This window comes from Pseudopodoces humilis, chromosome 7 (assembly GCF_049639895.1).
Source record: "Pseudopodoces humilis isolate 2021_Gansu_Grassland_sample_001 chromosome 7, ASM4963989v1, whole genome shotgun sequence".
Lineage (NCBI taxonomy): Eukaryota > Metazoa > Chordata > Aves > Passeriformes > Paridae > Pseudopodoces > Pseudopodoces humilis.
The window spans coordinates 16,334,775-16,351,056 of record NC_142206.1 but is presented as its reverse complement, the minus strand read 5'-3'; the positions used below and the strand labels follow the sequence as shown (position 1 = coordinate 16,351,056).

The 16,282-nt window shown below is 51.4% G+C and overlaps 1 protein-coding gene across 2 annotated transcripts; it reads left to right on the top strand.

Moving 5' to 3' along the window:
• Positions 1–1,858: 1,858 nt before the first annotated feature.
• SYT8 (synaptotagmin 8) lies at positions 1,859–15,850 on the top strand. Of its 2 annotated transcripts, XM_014252142.2 has the most exons (10): positions 1,859–2,023; positions 3,529–3,651; positions 4,007–4,164; positions 4,310–4,405; positions 4,639–4,806; positions 5,001–5,168; positions 5,364–5,481; positions 5,644–5,727; positions 5,875–6,008; positions 6,097–15,850. In XM_014252142.2, exons 2-10 carry the CDS (start codon positions 3,546–3,548, stop codon positions 6,328–6,330), a joined length of 1,266 nt encoding a protein of 421 aa, XP_014107617.1. In that variant the 5' UTR covers positions 1,859–2,023; positions 3,529–3,545; the 3' UTR covers positions 6,331–15,850. The 2 variants fall into 2 exon arrangements, with proteins under 2 accessions (XP_014107617.1, XP_005522406.1); XM_005522349.3 differs by lacking the exon at positions 5,644–5,727.
• Positions 15,851–16,282: the final 432 nt, after the last annotated feature.

Here is a 16,282-nt window from a genome sequence, read left to right as displayed (position 1 = left end):
AGCAAAGGCAGGTTCAGAGCGTGGCTGGGTGAAGCGCATTTGCAATTTTACTGTAATGGTTCTGGGTCTCTTTTCCCTTCTTTTCTGGAAGCCGTCTCACATGCTGTCCTGAACAGGGTGGATTTTGGGGCTAGGATTTTCCTCTTCTGCATAGGCTGTGTGGCACCCAGCCCTGTGGGGGCTCATGGTGCCAGGATAGTTCAACACCCCTTTTCTGTCCAAGAGTGTGACTGTCAGGGATGTGGGGAGCGTGAGGGGAGGGGGGCTGACACAGGACCATCCTGCAGCTTTTCCCTTGCCCCGCTCCTGGAACAAGGTCCACTGCTGCAGCCTGCCCAGCCTTGCTCCTGCCAATGGAGATCAAAGTCACCTGCACTAAGGCCAAGCAGTTGTCCCCATGCATGACACCAGGCTATCACCAGGATCACCAAATCTCCTCCCAAAATGTGGGAAGCCACCAGGGTCCTGTGTAGCTTGGTCTTGCTGAGATCATAGAATCGTGGAATGATTTTGGTTGGAAGGGTCTTAAAGATCATCTGGTTCCAATCCCTTCCACCATGGGCAGGGATGCCATGCACCAGATCAGCTTGCTCAGGGCCCCATCCATCCTGGCCTTCAACTCTTCCAGGGATGAAGCCACAACTTCTCTGGGCAATGTGTTCCAGTGCCTCATTACCTTCTGATTAAAGAATTTCTTCCTAAGATCTGAATCTCTTCTCTTTTAACTGTCAAACAACTAGCAAACAACCCATTGAAAAGGCTACTTATATGCTCAGTTTTTAGTGTGCTTATGCAGACCCCCTTTCCCTGGTGGATTTTAATATTCCCTATTCCTCCATCCCCATAATGCATTTCTCTTGTGCATCCCTTGGGACTTCCAGTTTAGAGCAAAAGGTTCCCCTAGAGGGTTGCTGCAGCATCATTCCTGCATCATCATTCCTGCATCTCCTGCTTCTGGAGATGGTGCTTCTCTGAGCAGCAGGAGTGCAAGGCCCTTGTGAGTGTGGCTGTTTTTTGGGTGGCTGAGGGGCAGCCCTAGCCCCTCTCCTGTGGCTAGGCACCTTCTATGGCAACACCTTGGTGGCCATGTGAAAATCTGGAAGGACTGGTGAGTCAGGGTGGTAGGGCAATGACCTGAGAACAGAGCTGGGACAGGTCTGGTTTCTGGGGCATCTCCTCCCATCACTACATCAGCCATTAGACACTGGCAGTTTTGCAGTATTGCTCGCTGCTTCTGCTTCACCACCCCAAATTTACGTGGTGATAAGGCAGGTTTTGGGCAGACTTTGCTGAATTGGCAGCAAGGGAAGAAGTTTACAAGCATAAATTTAATGCAATGGAAGCCTGTGAAATTGCTCCTGGCTGTGTGCCTGGTGCTTCTGTTGGTGCTGGAGGATGAAACCACCCAATCTGTATCCCCTTGTCCTGTCTGTCCTCCCTGCTGTGTTGCAGCAGAGCACTCCTGTTCATCCACACACTTGTTTTGCAGGCCCTCACACAGTGCATGCCCTGTGGGCCAAGGAGCTGGGCTTCCTAAGTCCAGAGCTCACCAGGGATGGATGCAGTCATGCACCCATCCCCTTGAAAGTGTCCATTCCCTTGTGCTAAGTGCTTGCAGCCACATAGTCCAGCCCAGCATCGCTGCAGGGATAACTTGGAGAAGCGAATTTCCCAGTGCATGGAGCTGGGCAGCAATGCCCTCCAGCTTCTTGCAGGCAGGAGGGCAAGTTTTGTTTCCTGGCCCAGCAGGGAGTTCCCCGCTGGCTTTTTGCCTGCATGAACATTGCTTGGGTCAGCAGTGAGGTGGGGCCGGTGGAGCTGCTGGGGCCACCCGGTTCCTGAGCTGGCAAAGCAGACTTTCCTGTTTTGGCTGTGCAGTGCAGCCACCATCCCTTCTGCACCCTCAGCTGCGTGCCCAGTGGGGTCCCATCTCAGCCCTCAGCATGCCCCTGCCACACGTGGTGGCTTGACTGGAACCCGCGCAGCAGGGAGGGAAGACTGACTCTGGGAAGGATACTTGTCGGTAAGTCTGGATTTGGGAACCCAGTCAGGTGGGAGCAAGAGTCAGGGTTCCTCTAGCCCCTTTTCCAGGAACATGGATCCTTAATGGTCCCAAAAGACTGCCCACTGAGACTATGCCTCCTGTGCCGGACTGCAGCAGGGCTGTCCCCATTGCTCCCAAAGCGGTGGTTCAGTTAATTCTTCAGGGTTGGGATAAAGGTTTTTTTAAACAAGGATCAATGTTAAACTAATGTGACACAGCCTGTGGCAGGCAAAAAGTTCTGATATTCCTAATTTTGTGCTGTGTGGGTGCCTGCTCGCCTGTGCTGTCCTGTCCACCCTTCACTCCAAAGCTGCGGCCTGGCACTCTAAAATGCCTGAGCGATGCTTCGGGTGTTCAATGACAGAGAAGTCCCAGGCAGCCCTGGACAGGTCATTTAACCTGCACCTCATTGTCCCACCAAGGACGCCGCAGGGATGACAGCGATTCCCACGTGTCTCCAGCCCTATGCCCACATGCAGCAAAGCACACTGCTGGAAAAAGAAAGGGTTCTTGCTGGCTTCGCGGGCTCAGCAAAGGGAAATGCGGACGTGGTTTCCTCCTCCCCGGGAAGGTCCCCATGCAAGGAGTACCTTGGGATGGGCAGAGCGTGGGCAGAGCGCAGGCAGAGCGAGGTGGAGCTGGCTGCTCGAGCAGGGACCCCCTGGAAGGCAGGCCAGGAGGCTGGGGCAGCACCAGGCACGTAGCTGCCAGCCCGGGCATTGGGGCTGGCTGCCACCCGTGCCCTGCTGGCTGCAGAGCCGCTCACGGCTCCGGGCACACCTGTCCCCGTGACGCGAAAGGAATCTGCCTATGAGGAAGTGTTCGTGCTAGAATAAAAGCTTTGCCATGGGGAAAGCAAAGCTGTAAAACCATCCTGCTTTAAATTTGAAGCCTTCCCTCAGGCTGTGTCAGCGTTGCCATGTGCACAGACCGAGCTCACGGAAAGTTTCCGTGCCGGTGTGGCCCCAGCCTGGTGGCAGCACTGCCACCGGCAACGAGGGCACCAGCCCTGCTGTAAGCCCAGGAGCCAACCTTACTGCTCCTCAGCCCTGCCACAGGAGGGAAAATAGCCAAAAAGGGGTGTTAGCTGATGATGGGGCTTCCCTGGAGCTGAGAAAACCCTTCAGCTCACTCTGCCTGGCCAGGAAGAAGGTAGCACAAAACATCTCTTGGTTTTTGTCCCCTACAACCAAGTGAATCCACTTCTCAAAACTCCCCGGGTCTCTCCCCTTCCAGCACGCAGACTGGCAAGGATTTGAAGGAGAAGGCTATATGGGAGGGGCCGGCTGGAGCAGAGCCCTCCCTGCCAGCGGCTCCCTCCCGCTCCATTTCACTTCTCACTGTCATTGTGGCCAACCTCTAATCGCTTACCCTGGGCTCTGTATTTTAATTGTGTTTGCTCTCATTAGAGCCCTGGGCTACCGGCAGCACACGTGCTATCAGAGAGGAAATCCCCACCCTGTTAATTTTGCCTGTGCTCCCAGGTCACCCCTGATTAGCCATGGCAGCGGCAGCCAGGACAGGCAGGACTACGGCCTCCCCACACACCAGCATCACCACCACGGCTTGGCCGGGCTCCCTGGACAGCTGGCTTAGCTGGATCCCATGTGAGTACAGCGTCTCTTACCCTCCTCTCTCAGGCAGCATTACGTGGTGGGGCTGCTGGACCCTGAGGTATTCACTTCACACTCCCTTCAAATTCCATTTTCTAATGGGCTCCATCAGGATGGGATTACTTCAGAGTGCAGAATACGCTGTTTCAGGAGCAGAGAGTATCTTTGCTACCCATTTGGGGAATGGAACCACAGTCTCCCTGCATGGGGCCTGTCCATGATTCTAGGGGCAATTTTGAAACTGCAACTCCTTGATGCTGAAGCACCAGGAAGAGGTTTAAACGTACTCTGTATGTTTTGCTTGGTTTTAACTCTTCTATCCAACTCTGCTCCCTGCACATCGCACCAGTACCCAAATGGGCGCTCATCACCGTGGCTGTGGCAGGGGCCATTCTTCTCCTTCTCTTCCTCATCTGCATCACCAAGTGCTGCTGTAGCAAGAAGAAGTCCAAGAAGAAAGAGAGAATTGGCTTGTGCGCCGTCAGCAACTCCACCACGACCAACCTTGTGCGTCCTGCCTTCTCCTTAATCCCACCTCCCTCCTCCCTGAGGGGTTTGCTGCTGCACTGCCCAGCCCCAGGGATGGTGGGAGCATGGCATGGCAGGGACATGGCTGAGTGCACCCTGAGGGTAGTATTGCTGTCTGCCACAGGTCCAGCCTGAGATGGAAGACCTGGAGTGGGAAGTAGAGCAGAAGCGGCGAGGAAAGCTGCAGTACTCCCTGGAGTACAACTTCCACATACAGGAGGTGGGGATGCTCATGGCCATGGCACAGCAGGGAAAAAGCCATGCTCTTGCATGGTCGCTCTTTGCTGCCCACCGAGGTGGATATACCCTCTCCCACCTGCCTGCAGCCCACCAGCTCTCATGCCTGTGTGGTGTGAAGGCATTCCTCACTGTTGCACTCACTTCCCACTGAACCCCCAGCTGCCTGACCCCATCCTCCTGCAGCTGGTGACCCTGTGCCTCACTCCTCTCCAGCTGAAGGTTGGTGTGAAGCAGGCAGTTGAGCTGAAGGCCATGGACAGCGGAGGCACATCTGATCCGTATGTGATTGTCTACCTAACATCCAATACGAAGAAGAGATATGAGACCAAGGTTTACCGCAAGACCCTGAACCCCATCTTCAACGAGAGCTTCACTTTCCAGGTACAAACCAAAGCCAGTGAGTTTTTTTTTGGTCCCATTAAGAGTGTTGCATAGACACTGCTCCCTGGGCAAAAACCTCTCCAGACAGGGTGAAGCTTGTGCAATCAGGACTGGGAAATGTGAGAGAGGAATACCCTCATGGGGCAAGGCTGCCATTGAGGAGTGAGTCCAGGCTTTTGGGTCCTCCCCTGCAGGTACGCCAGGCTGAGGTGTCTGAATCCACACTGGTGATGCAGATTTATGACTTCAACCGCTTTTCCAAGCATGACATCATTGGTGAGGTCCGGTTGCCCCTGGCCAACATCAACCTGCAGCATGTCATCGAGCAGTGGAGTGACCTGGAGGTGGCCAGTAAAGTGGAGGTTGGTCCTGCTGGGTGGGAAGCTCTGCTGGGAGGGATGTGCTCTTGCTTGGCTTGCCACCACCCCAAGAAGCAAGCCCTTAGGGGCAAGCATGAACGTGAGGAAGACTCGGGAAACACGGGGCCAGCCTGGTGCTCCAGCCTCAGGTGAGCTGGCTCCTCTGCCTGGTACTAATTACCGGCATCTCTCCATCAGGAAGAGCATCTGGGTGAGATCTGCTTCTCACTGCGCTACGTCCCCAGCACTGGCAAGCTGACGGTGCTCATCCTTGAAGCCAAGCAGTTGAAGCGGATGGACTCTAATGGACTCTCAGGTCAGTGGGGGCTGCTTGTTCTCAGAACTTCCTACTCCTGCCCAGGCCTCAGTGGTGGCACCAAGAGCCACAAAGACTTGAAAACTCCTGGTTTTAAGACCTGCTTCCTGCTGCCACCACCATATTCAGTCCTTGGCTGACTCCCAGTCTCCCTCAGCACAGATACTCCAACTTTGGGCAGTGCTGGACGTATCTCCCAGGAGAAGATGTCATGGCTGGATTGTACAGGGAGCTTGGCAGGAGGAAGTGAGTTCAGAGGTGGCTGTCTTACCATGAGGAGTGACAAGTGGGATGCCATGGTCTCCTTGGGAATGGCTCAGGAAAACTTTTTTGTGGCTGAGTTCTTCGGTCAAAAACTGTCCCTTGTGCCAGGTGTGCCTTCTCTCTCTTCAGATCCTTTTGTCAAGGTGCATCTCATACTGAACAGGAAGAAATGGAAGAAAAAAAGGACAAGTGTGAAGAAAAACACCTTAAGCCCTTACTTCAACGAGGTGTTTGTTTTTGAGGTGCCTTTCAGTCAGATCCAGGTGGGTTTCCCTGAAGTGCCCAGGGCTGAGCAGGTTCCCACTGCAGCAAATCCTTTCCCACTGACCCTCTTTCTTGTGTCTCCCCCAGAATGTGGACGTGGTCATCTCTGTCTGGGATCATGACAAAGTGACCAAGAATGAGCCCATTGGCAAACTCTTCCTGGGCTGCCGAGCCACAGGCAACCAGCTGCGGCACTGGTCTGACATGCTGTCCAACCCACGCCGACCCCTCGCCCAGTGGCACATCCTGCAGCCCCCAGAGGTGGTGGACAAGGCCCTGGGACTGAAGTCCCACCTCAAGCTGCCCCTGCACTCCAGATAGTGGGGCTCTCCTTCTCCACCCAGGGAGCAGGATGGTGGGCTTGTGGAGGAGTGAGGGGCTTCTGCTCAGCAAGCTCTAGATATGTTGGTCCCAGCTCATTGTCAGCAAAGAGGGGACTGTGACTCCTTCTGGCCAAGAGATGATCTGGCTGCTGGGGCAGCTCATGCTCTGTGTAACGCCTGGGACAGGGCAGCTCGGCATCTCAGGGCAAGGCTGGACGTGGAGCAGAGGGTGCTAGAGGGGATGGCATGGGTGTAGGAGCCTGCCCACCCCAGCTGCTTATGGGCTGCAGGTGGAAATACACAGAGCTTCAGGCTCATGCAAAACAGAGTCCATTGATATTTATAAAGCAGAGGTGCTGGTGGCATGGCTGAATAACTTGTGAATAACTTGGCAAGAAGTGTGTTCTTGAAAACACTTCATGTGTCCTGTGAAGGCTTTTAAACAAGACCAAGGTACTGAAGTGTTGCTAGTGGACATGCAGTATGAAGCAAGGGTTCAGTCACAAGCAGCAGCTGAGGTTTATTTTCAGGAGGCAGAAGCCTTTATTTTGCGGTTTTCAACCCTTTTTATGAGGTGTTCCGATACAGGTTAACCTGACTGCTACAAGGAACACCACCTCCCTCATCCCATTGGTGGGACAAGAGAAAAACACTCTCAGAACATCTGTGTCCTTGTTTTGGGAACCAAAATCTTATTTAACACAACAGTCTTTGAGAGAGAAAAAATTTCCCAAAAGGCTTTCCCTTGGGAAAACAGATCAGCCCCTGAAAGCCTGAAACTCTCACAGGTTCAGAAAATCACGTCCACACTGAAGAATCTAAGAGGCTTGAGAGGAATACAGGTGGATGAGGAAGGTGTTGGGAGATGTTGGACTAGCTCTTTAGTGCCTCTGCAATGTGTGCTCTGTGTCCTGGCTAGAGGCTAAATGAGAAGCTTCACACAGCCCACTCTCAGCCCATGGCAATTTGTGTACGCTAAGATGTGACTCACGCTCTGGGACTCACCAGTGACCATCCTCATGGACCACATGGATGAAGATGCAGTGTCAGCTCCATCCACCTCATATGGTCCTACAGGAGTGGCACAGCAAGGTTCGCAACTCTGGCACCTGGAGGTCCTGCCAGGGTGGAGGGGCTGAGGCTCTTGCTTTCACACTTGTGGTCACACCACCCTGGTAAAGGCTGGCTTGCAGCCCTCACGTCACTTCTGGGCAGGTTTCATGTTTAAACTGGGAGTTTTTTTGTGGCCACATGTCCTGCCCCACCCTACTTTGTGGGCCCTTGGTGTGGAGGCTACGTAAGTAAAGATCTCTCCTAGAAAGATGAGGGCATCAGAGTGGTGCCCCTACATGCTCTTGAGTTTGCTGCAGTTTGGGGTGACTCCAGAGCACTTCTCTGAGCCATCTGCAGGAGGAAGCTCCCTGCACTGGGCTAGAGGAGGAAGGAATCGCTCCTGTTCTAAAATGCTTCTACAAGAAGCAGCCACAGAACATAAGATCTGGGCTCATGCTGTGGAAATTTGGCCCCAAAGATAAAAATCCTTTTCACCACAGGGAGCTGCAGGCACAGTGCTAATAGCTATTGCCTGGGCTCTGGAGGGGAGAGAGCCTGGCACATTAATGAAAAGCTATTAATATTAAAAAGCAGTTAATCTGTGATTACCCAGAGCACCACAGAGCGACTATCCAAGAGTTAAACAGACACGAAGCTGAGGAAGATTATGGAAAGTCTTGATAGAGATTAATGACCTGAGCTTAACCATAAAAAGCTGCTGCTATGTCTGCCTCTTGATGAATATTCTCCAGGCTTCACTGTGGCTGTGAGGAGGGGAGAAATGACAGGGTGGTTTTGAGATGACTGTAACAAGTGAAGTGTGGCTTCTGCTGGGGAAACAGCATCTGCTGGCAGCTGCTAATGAGATGGAGAAGGAAATCAGTCACCTGAGAAAGACTTGTAACGGGATGTTTTAAAGCCTCAGCCTTCAGTCTCAACCTTAGAATTAGCCTAGAGCAGGCTGTGCAGAAGGGAACGTCTCTGAATTATGTTTGGGGCTCCAAATCTATTGCCAGGCTGGTTTTTGGTGATGTTGTTGTGGTGATTTAGGGCCATGCAGCATCCAGAAAGGGCTTTTGGAGGTGTTTGGAACAGGCAGTTCTTATTTGTGTGTGTGTATGCTTTTTCCAGTCCCTCTATTTTGAAGTCATAGCCTTGAGGTTCACTGCATAATTTATGGGGCTGGGCATAAAAGTATGTGCATATTAGTCCCAAAACAGATGCAGCTGAAGGAGATCAGAGACAGCCCCTCCTTGAGAAACATTACTCCCCAAACCAGTGCCTGCCCCTTCTCTCTCCAGCTTTGGCCTTGCTCAGTGCCTGGATTGCCAGCGCAGTGCTGGGTGAGCAGAGCTGGAGAGGGAAGGCCATGGTGGTTTTAAGGGAAAGGCCAAGGAATGTGGGAGTGAGCACCCAGCTGGGCAACCTGGAGTGAGTCTTTGTGCAGTAAAACTCAGCAAACCGAGTTGTTTGTTCAGGAGGGAGAGGCAAGCAGGTGGGGATGTTCTCCACCCAGCTCCAGTTTTTAATGTGCTGCCAAGGCTGCTTTTTCCCTCCGTCATCATCTCTCCTTCTCAGTAAGCCTTATGTGCATACAACACAGCTTTGTGCACTCTCCTCCTCTGGCAGGATCCTCTTAGTGTCTGCTGGCAGCTGTTTGAAGCAGGGCTGGTGGATCTGGGCTTCATTTCATGCCTTATTTCACCCCAAATGAACACAGCCTGCTTGGAAGCCTGTTTGCAGGAAGGCAGACAGCCCTGTCTCGTGTGCAAGCCATCTCCCTTTCACCTCCCTGTGGCCTTGGTGGGGGTGGTTGTACCTCATCGATCAAAGCCAGGTGTCTGAGCATCTTCTGCGTCACCAATGCTCCTCCTGCACTCGGAGGGCGGAAGATGCGACAAGAAAAGTAAAGGAGGGGGAAAAGCAGCTCCTCTTCAGCTTGTGTCTGCTGGATTCCCGTGTCTGCATCTAGAGGGCAGGCCAGTACGTGCTCTGAGCTGGGTCTCTGTCTCATCTGGTCTGTGGCCCCTGTTGGAGCCTCACCAGCCAAGATTTCTTCTGGAGATGGAGCCTGTGTTCAAGAGGGAGAGAAAGCAGCGATGCTGTGCAAGCCTGTTCCCATGGCTGCATAGCCTGTTGGTAGCCATGTGGCAATGCTGGAGATGTCTGAGTGGCTTTTTCCAGGAGACAGGAGCCAGCCTTTGCCTGATCCTGCATCACAGGGGCAAAGAGGGTCTTGCTGGTGGTTAAGGGGAGCACAAGCAGATATCCAAGCCATCCAAGGTGCCCAGGTGGTGGATGGGGAGTTTGTCTCTCTACATTTGATTAGCAGCTTTGCGGGTCAGTGGCAAGGCAAAAAGCAGGGCTTGGGCCAAGCAGAGGTATGTTAGAAGAGACAAGCACTGAAAATTGAGGTGTTTGTTTGTTATAAAGATTCACAATCTCAATTATTTACATCCAGAGCTAAGACTTTTGACCTCCAGAAGTCCCTCCCAAAGTGAATTATTCCCTCATTCAGTGATTTTTTTTTTGGTTACTTGTCCCTGCACTCAAGGAAATCAAATGGGAGGGCTGCACAAGGAGAAGGCTGAGCCTCGTGTGTGCTTGTCACCAGTCATCTGCAGTGAGACAAAAATGATTACGGGCTGTCATGTTCGGCCTGGGTATGGGCTGGCTGTCCTCCAGCCACAGATTTTTTGGCTAGTCTTAGAGTTTTTCAGAGCTGGAGAGCATCTAAGCTCTTCTCACTAGAAGCAAGCATGCCTGCTTTATAAATATTCCTTAGCTAGCATCTTTATGCCTTGCAATTTTATGGGCAAAATGTGTACTTTCATCATTCATGGGCTTATTTTTAAAAGCTCCAGCTCCTGGATCCTTATTCCCTTTCTCTAACCTCTTTCTCCTACCCTTTTTTCCCCTTTTTCTTCCTCCCTTTTCCCAGCTCCTTTCTCATGCTCTGACTGCTGCTGGGGCTCTTGTATCTGGGGCTGTTCCTGCCTCAGGTTGGGCTTGTTTTGCCTCTGGATACAGAAATATTGTTTGGATCACTTTACGTGTCAATGCACCTTGCCCTGCCATGGGCAGGAAGGGAGGGGTAGAAACCCCAAACAGTCCAGTCTGAGAAACAGGAATAATAATGGGTGCACAGAGCTGCTTCCCAAAGTTCCAATTTGAACAGACTTCTCATTTCTCCATATTTCAGGTCTAGGTAGGATGGAACCAAAGGAGAAGCAGCATGAGGATTTCATATCTTTCATGCTGCTGGGCAAAAAGTGCACCCTGAAGAAGTTTGGCGTTCCAGGTGAATGGGTACCCCTGAGTGATGACTTGTTGTGTGTCAACAAGATGGGAATTTCTCAACCAGCTTTGCTGACTTCACAGAGAGGTGATTAAACCGCTGCAGGCACTTACTGCCACTCAATTTGAGCAGAAACAAGCACAGAGTCAGTTAGGAAGAGGAGTTTAAGTGAGCTGAAAAGAGGCCTTGGCCTGCAAACAACCCAACCCATATTGTATTTTACATTCTGTGAGCAGCATCTGGGAAGATGATGGGTTTGCAAACAAGTGTTTCATAACCCTGCTCATGAACATGGACATTGCAGATGTCTGAAAAGCCTGAAAAGCTCTCTGTGGGAAATGGGCACTTTGAGTTGTGCATCAATCATTGCTGACTTTGTAAAAGAAACAATGCACCCTTGGAAGAGCCGGTGAAGAGCCCAGTGCCCATGAAAGAGGTGGCTGTCTCACGTGGAAACCAGCCCAGCTGGCGTCTGGTTTTGCCCTGGATAGACAGCATTTTCCTCTTAACTTTTACATACAAGTCAGAGCAATTTAGACATAGAAGCCTGAATCTTGGCATGAAGGTTTTCACTTAAAACAGCCCAGTTAAAACACTTGGCTTTGATGTTCACTCTGGATGAGACAAAGGAGGTGTTCATACTTGCAAAAGCCTCTGCTGAAGGTTTCTCTGCTTTGAATGCACTCATCCCACACCACCCTCAACTTTTGCACATGTGCTAAACTCAGGTCTGCCTTCATAAAAGAAAATTCATGTCTCAGATACTCTGTGAATTAGTTGGCTTTGAGTATGTTCTTGAGAGATGCTCAGTGGGGCTGGGGGTTGAGTTTTCCTGGTGCAGCCCTGTCCTGCTCTGAGCTTTCTATCCTCTCTGTTACCAAACCTGTATGAGAAGCACCTCCAGAAGAGCTTCCAGAGGCCCATCTCCTTGCAGCTGTCTTCTCCCAAGGCTCTCTCAAAGTGTGCAGGTAGCTGAGGCTGCTAAGGGTCTTGCAGTTGACAGTTTTGTTTTTTATTTTTTGTAAAATGAGGTGTCTGGGGTCACACAGCATTTACAAAAGGCCAGTGTGCTTGGAATGGATAAATTCTGGAGAATCATTCCTTGCATGGCTGCTGGTTTGTAGAGCAATTGCTGATCTTGGGGAGAGAACAGCTTTGTGATTTATCAGTTTTTCTTGAGCTCTGTGGCCTTTTCTTTTTAACTAACACCATGTTCTTCCTGCTGCTTTGTCTTGGCACAGAGAACCTGAAAGACCTTTTGAGAACAAAGACATGTTTCAGCCGTACCCATTTGAGCACACAGAGGTCTCATCTTGTTCCCCAGACATATTTTGGGTCATACCCTAGTCTTAACCAGGCTTTGAGGATGTGCATATACATGAAGGATTGGGATCAGGTGTTGGGTCACTTGGGTAATACTATCCAGGGGCAAGCTGAGTGGAAATTCCAGAGGGATCACCTCCTGTACACATTAAATGCTGAAGGCCTGGGCACGGACCAGCGCTGGTCAGAGGTGTTCACTTTCCAGGGGGCTGCCAACTCAGCCTGGGGTCATGGAGGAAGGGCCACCCTGTGGAACAGTCCAAGGCTTCTGGTCCTCGACAGAAGTGAGAAAAGCTCCTGACAGGAGTGAGGTTTGTGCCCAGACCTGTGCTGGGAACTGAGTGATCCTAACCCTGGCTCCATCACTGGAGACTGAAGCTCCTGTGTGCTACCATGGTCAGAAGGGACTCCATCCAGAGGAGTTTTCTGGTTTCTGCCCTCTCCCTGAAGCCTCTCTTCAACCTTTTGTGTTTTTATTTTGAAATGCTGCCCTTCCTCCAGGCTCCAGCTTGAGTGAGCTGCAAACTCTTCCGGAAGCTCACACCAAAGAGTGTCCCTTTGGAGTGGAAGGGATCATTAAAATGCCTTGTTTCTCTTCAAGGCATTTCTCTTCAAGTTTTGGTATAAACACCTAAAACAGCCATGTGTGAGTACTTATGTGTGTCCATAGGGAGTTGTTCTGTTCCTACAGGCACTTGTCCAAAGTTGGTGAGTATAAAAGTGAAGTGCATGAAGAGAAGGGGCAGGGACGTGGTGTCCATAGTCCTGCAAAGTGGCAAGATACCCTGGTCACTCTTCTTAGCACCATCAGCAGGAGGCAGCAGCTGCTTCTGCAAGATTAGTCTGCATGTCTCCTTGCTCGTGCAGCTGGGGAGATGAGTTCTTGTGGTCTCACCAGTCCTTTCCTTTATACTGTTTGACAGATGGAAAAGCCTGAGAACAGAGGGGCAGTCCACAACATGGGTCCCTGATGCAGGCCCAGAGATCCAATCCCACCCCTGCTCCTCCCCTGCCTTCTCCAGCAGACTCCCCTTCAAGGCCAAGCTCTCCTGTCACTTGTCCCTCTTTTTGCCGCTGTTGTGGGGCTCAGAGCCCAATTTCAGCCCCCTGCACCACATGCCAGCTCCAAGAAATCCCTCAGGAGGAACAAGAAAAAGCCACATCTCAAGGAACCCACTGGTCAGAAATGTGTGTTGCCCCTTCACAGGACCCATCATCACTCAGGTAACTGGCTGCATCCACCCTGGGAACATTGACAGTGGGCAGGGGCTGTGCATGAGCAGCACTGGCAGCTTCATCACTGACAGCTTCATCACTGACAGCTTCAGTGACATGAGCTGCCTGCCCAGCCATGGCAGCCTGAGTGTCATCCCCTACCTCTGCCACGGAGAGGGTTCAGCTCACACCTCAAGGCTGACATCTGGGCTCTGCCCCATGGGGACTGTCATGGAATGGGGCAGCCCTGTTTCTGGGACACTGATGAATGCATCAAAGGCTCACTGGAAAAAGGGAATTGTGTCCTCATCCACTGCTGGGATGGCTTCTCCCAGGGTCCTGTGTCCATCGTTGTGTAGCTGATGGCCAAACACAGCATGAAGCAGCTGTCAGCTTATGAGTTTGTGATGTATCTGCTGAACATGAGGAGTGTCATCAGGACCTGCTGGTGGGTTTGGAGCCTGAGGGTATCAACATCATGTGCCTGAAGCACTCCCTGTCAAGGAAGATAGCATGGAGCTAAACAGACAGGGTGGCTGTGTTGGTTGGCAGCAGCCCTGAAGAGGAAAAGCCAAAAACCTTAATCCCATTTCATGGGCAAATGAGGTGGCTCTAGCTATGGGATGTAGGACAGCACTGGCACAAAGATGTGAAAGTGATGGCATTCCTTTGTAGAGCTCCTGGGGGTTGGTGTCAGCAGGAGGAGAGAAATGGGGAGCTCTTTTAGGGACACACTGGAGGGGAATGGGTATGTCCTGGGCAGGATGTGCTTTTCTTTGGTGTGATGTGATTTTGGGAAAACAAAGGGTGGTCAAATACAGGTTTCCCCAGTGATCTTTCCTGGACTTTTAGCATGATCACAATTGCTGCTGAAGTAGCATGCTTGTGGTTTGTTAACACTGTCATCCTTGGAAATAAGGCCTAGTATCATCTGGTGTCACGTCACTCCATAGCACCTGTCCACTTGAAGCTTGTGGGATGTTGAAGAGGAGGCAAGGTGTAAAGGAATAGGAGGGTGTTATGAGGAACAGCTTGCATGGATTCATCAGCCTCATCCTTCCAACACGTGGTGATTCTGTGGAGGAGCCTGACCCATAAGAGCCACACCGGAGCTTCTAAAAAATCATGCAGAACCTCCTGTGTGTGACAGGTCTTCCCTCTGTCTGACCTTGCAGGATGGTGGAAGTGCTCTGGGAATGGTGGCCCACACCCACAGTGCATTCCTCTAACTCAAGTGGGGGGAAATGAGGGAAAGGAGCAGGCTCAGATGCTCCATAGGAAAGTACCCAAGTATGAACAGTGCATCCATTCCTGGCCCCTGCCTAATTACCTCACTAATACCTAATACTGAGAGCCAAACACCCTTTGAAGGATTGGTCTGGAGCTTCCTTATGCCTTCCTTGGGCTTTTCTGCAATAAACTTGTTCTTTCATCACTCAAACACTTATATAATTCCTTTGGAAACTTCTGTCTTTCCTAACGTTCACCATGGTGAAAGTTCACAAAGTTCTTCTAACTTTGACACGGATTTGTTTTTCTGTTCTTCCTTCTCCTCAGTGGGTTTCTTCCTCTTGCCATTTAAGTCTGCTGATTCTTTTTTTTTTCTCCCTGTGCAAGGCAGCTCCATGGAAACATGGAAAGCCTTCTGCTCATCCTATTACCACACCTCACCATCCACTCCTCCCATATCCTACAAACACTTCTGTTGGCCAATACTTTGTTCATGGGGTTTCTTTCTTTGAACTTCAGTCTTCCACTATATCAGGCCAACACTTTCCTGTCACAAGGTGATAACCATACACTTGAAATTTTGAGCAGATCTCTTTTGCTGTGCCACATGCCTGGACTCCAGGAGGTTCAGAATGTCTTCATCCCACAGAGCTGAAGGAAACTTCCTGGCTGTGGGGAATTTTGAATGAAGAACTGGCCCAGTTTTGATTCCTCCACCAAGAGCTGAGCGGCTCTCTGGAGGGGCCAGCAGAGGCCAGAATGTGTAGCTGCAGCATTTCCAAGGGACATATCCCAATTGGACCCAGCCTTGCCCATGCTAGGGGTTTCTCTCTCCTCCACCTGCTACCACAGCAAACCCCTGCAAGACACCAGCCCCATACCGAGGACGTGCTCGTCCTTCAGCAGCATCTGCAGCACTACTTGCGTGGTGCTGAGGGCAGTGAAACAGGAAGCCTGCAGCAAGGGATTTGCCACTATCTATATAATGTCTGTAGGGCGTCTGGAAAAAATTGCCAGGGCCATGTCTGAATCAGCCTAAAAAACCCCAGCTGGAAGAGGAGGGAGCGCCTGCCTGGGGGAGGAGAGCAGGAGCTGTTTGGGTCCCTGTCTCCATGGGATCCCCTACACACACGCACTACATGCGCTGTGACCAGGGCTGGGGAATATTTCCAGCCACGTTTCCACCTGCTTCTCCTTCAGATCCATGGAGATATGGGTCTGGGTCATCCCACGGAGGGGATTACCCGTCTTGCTGTCAGCATGGGGCTGCTCCCTCATGCTCAGCTGCCTCTGCCCAGCCGCTGGCTGGATTTGAGGCTTAAGGCTGCCTGCACCAGATCCACAGCTTGTTTTTTTAAAAAAACTGAGTTGTGTTGAAATATTCCACACAGGGAAGAGCTGCAAGTATTTCCTGTGTGAGGGAACTAATTAAGGTTTTAAAAGCATGCTAGTGCTGGACGGCTTATTGAGGGATTGCTCTCGCATTTGCTGTCGGCAGTGGATATTTGGGGTGCAAGCTCTTTCTTCCTTCCTGAAAGGCAGAGTTGCTCCCAAGCCCCTGAAGGCAAATTGAGTTATGCCCTTGTCCATGGATAAGCCACTCTGTGTATCCAAGGGGAAATTTTAATTAGAGGCCTTGCAGATGGATGGCTGCGTGCAGGGAGCCTGGACTCCCCACAGATTTGAAGCCATATCTATTGTGACTGGTTGGTGGCTGGAAAAGGGAGAGGAAGGCTCCCTCCTTGGCACTTCTGAGGAAAAACACCTCCCCAGCTCCTCTGGATCCCATGGGTAGAAGATGTTCTCCTCCTCCCCACCCCTCCTTCCCTGG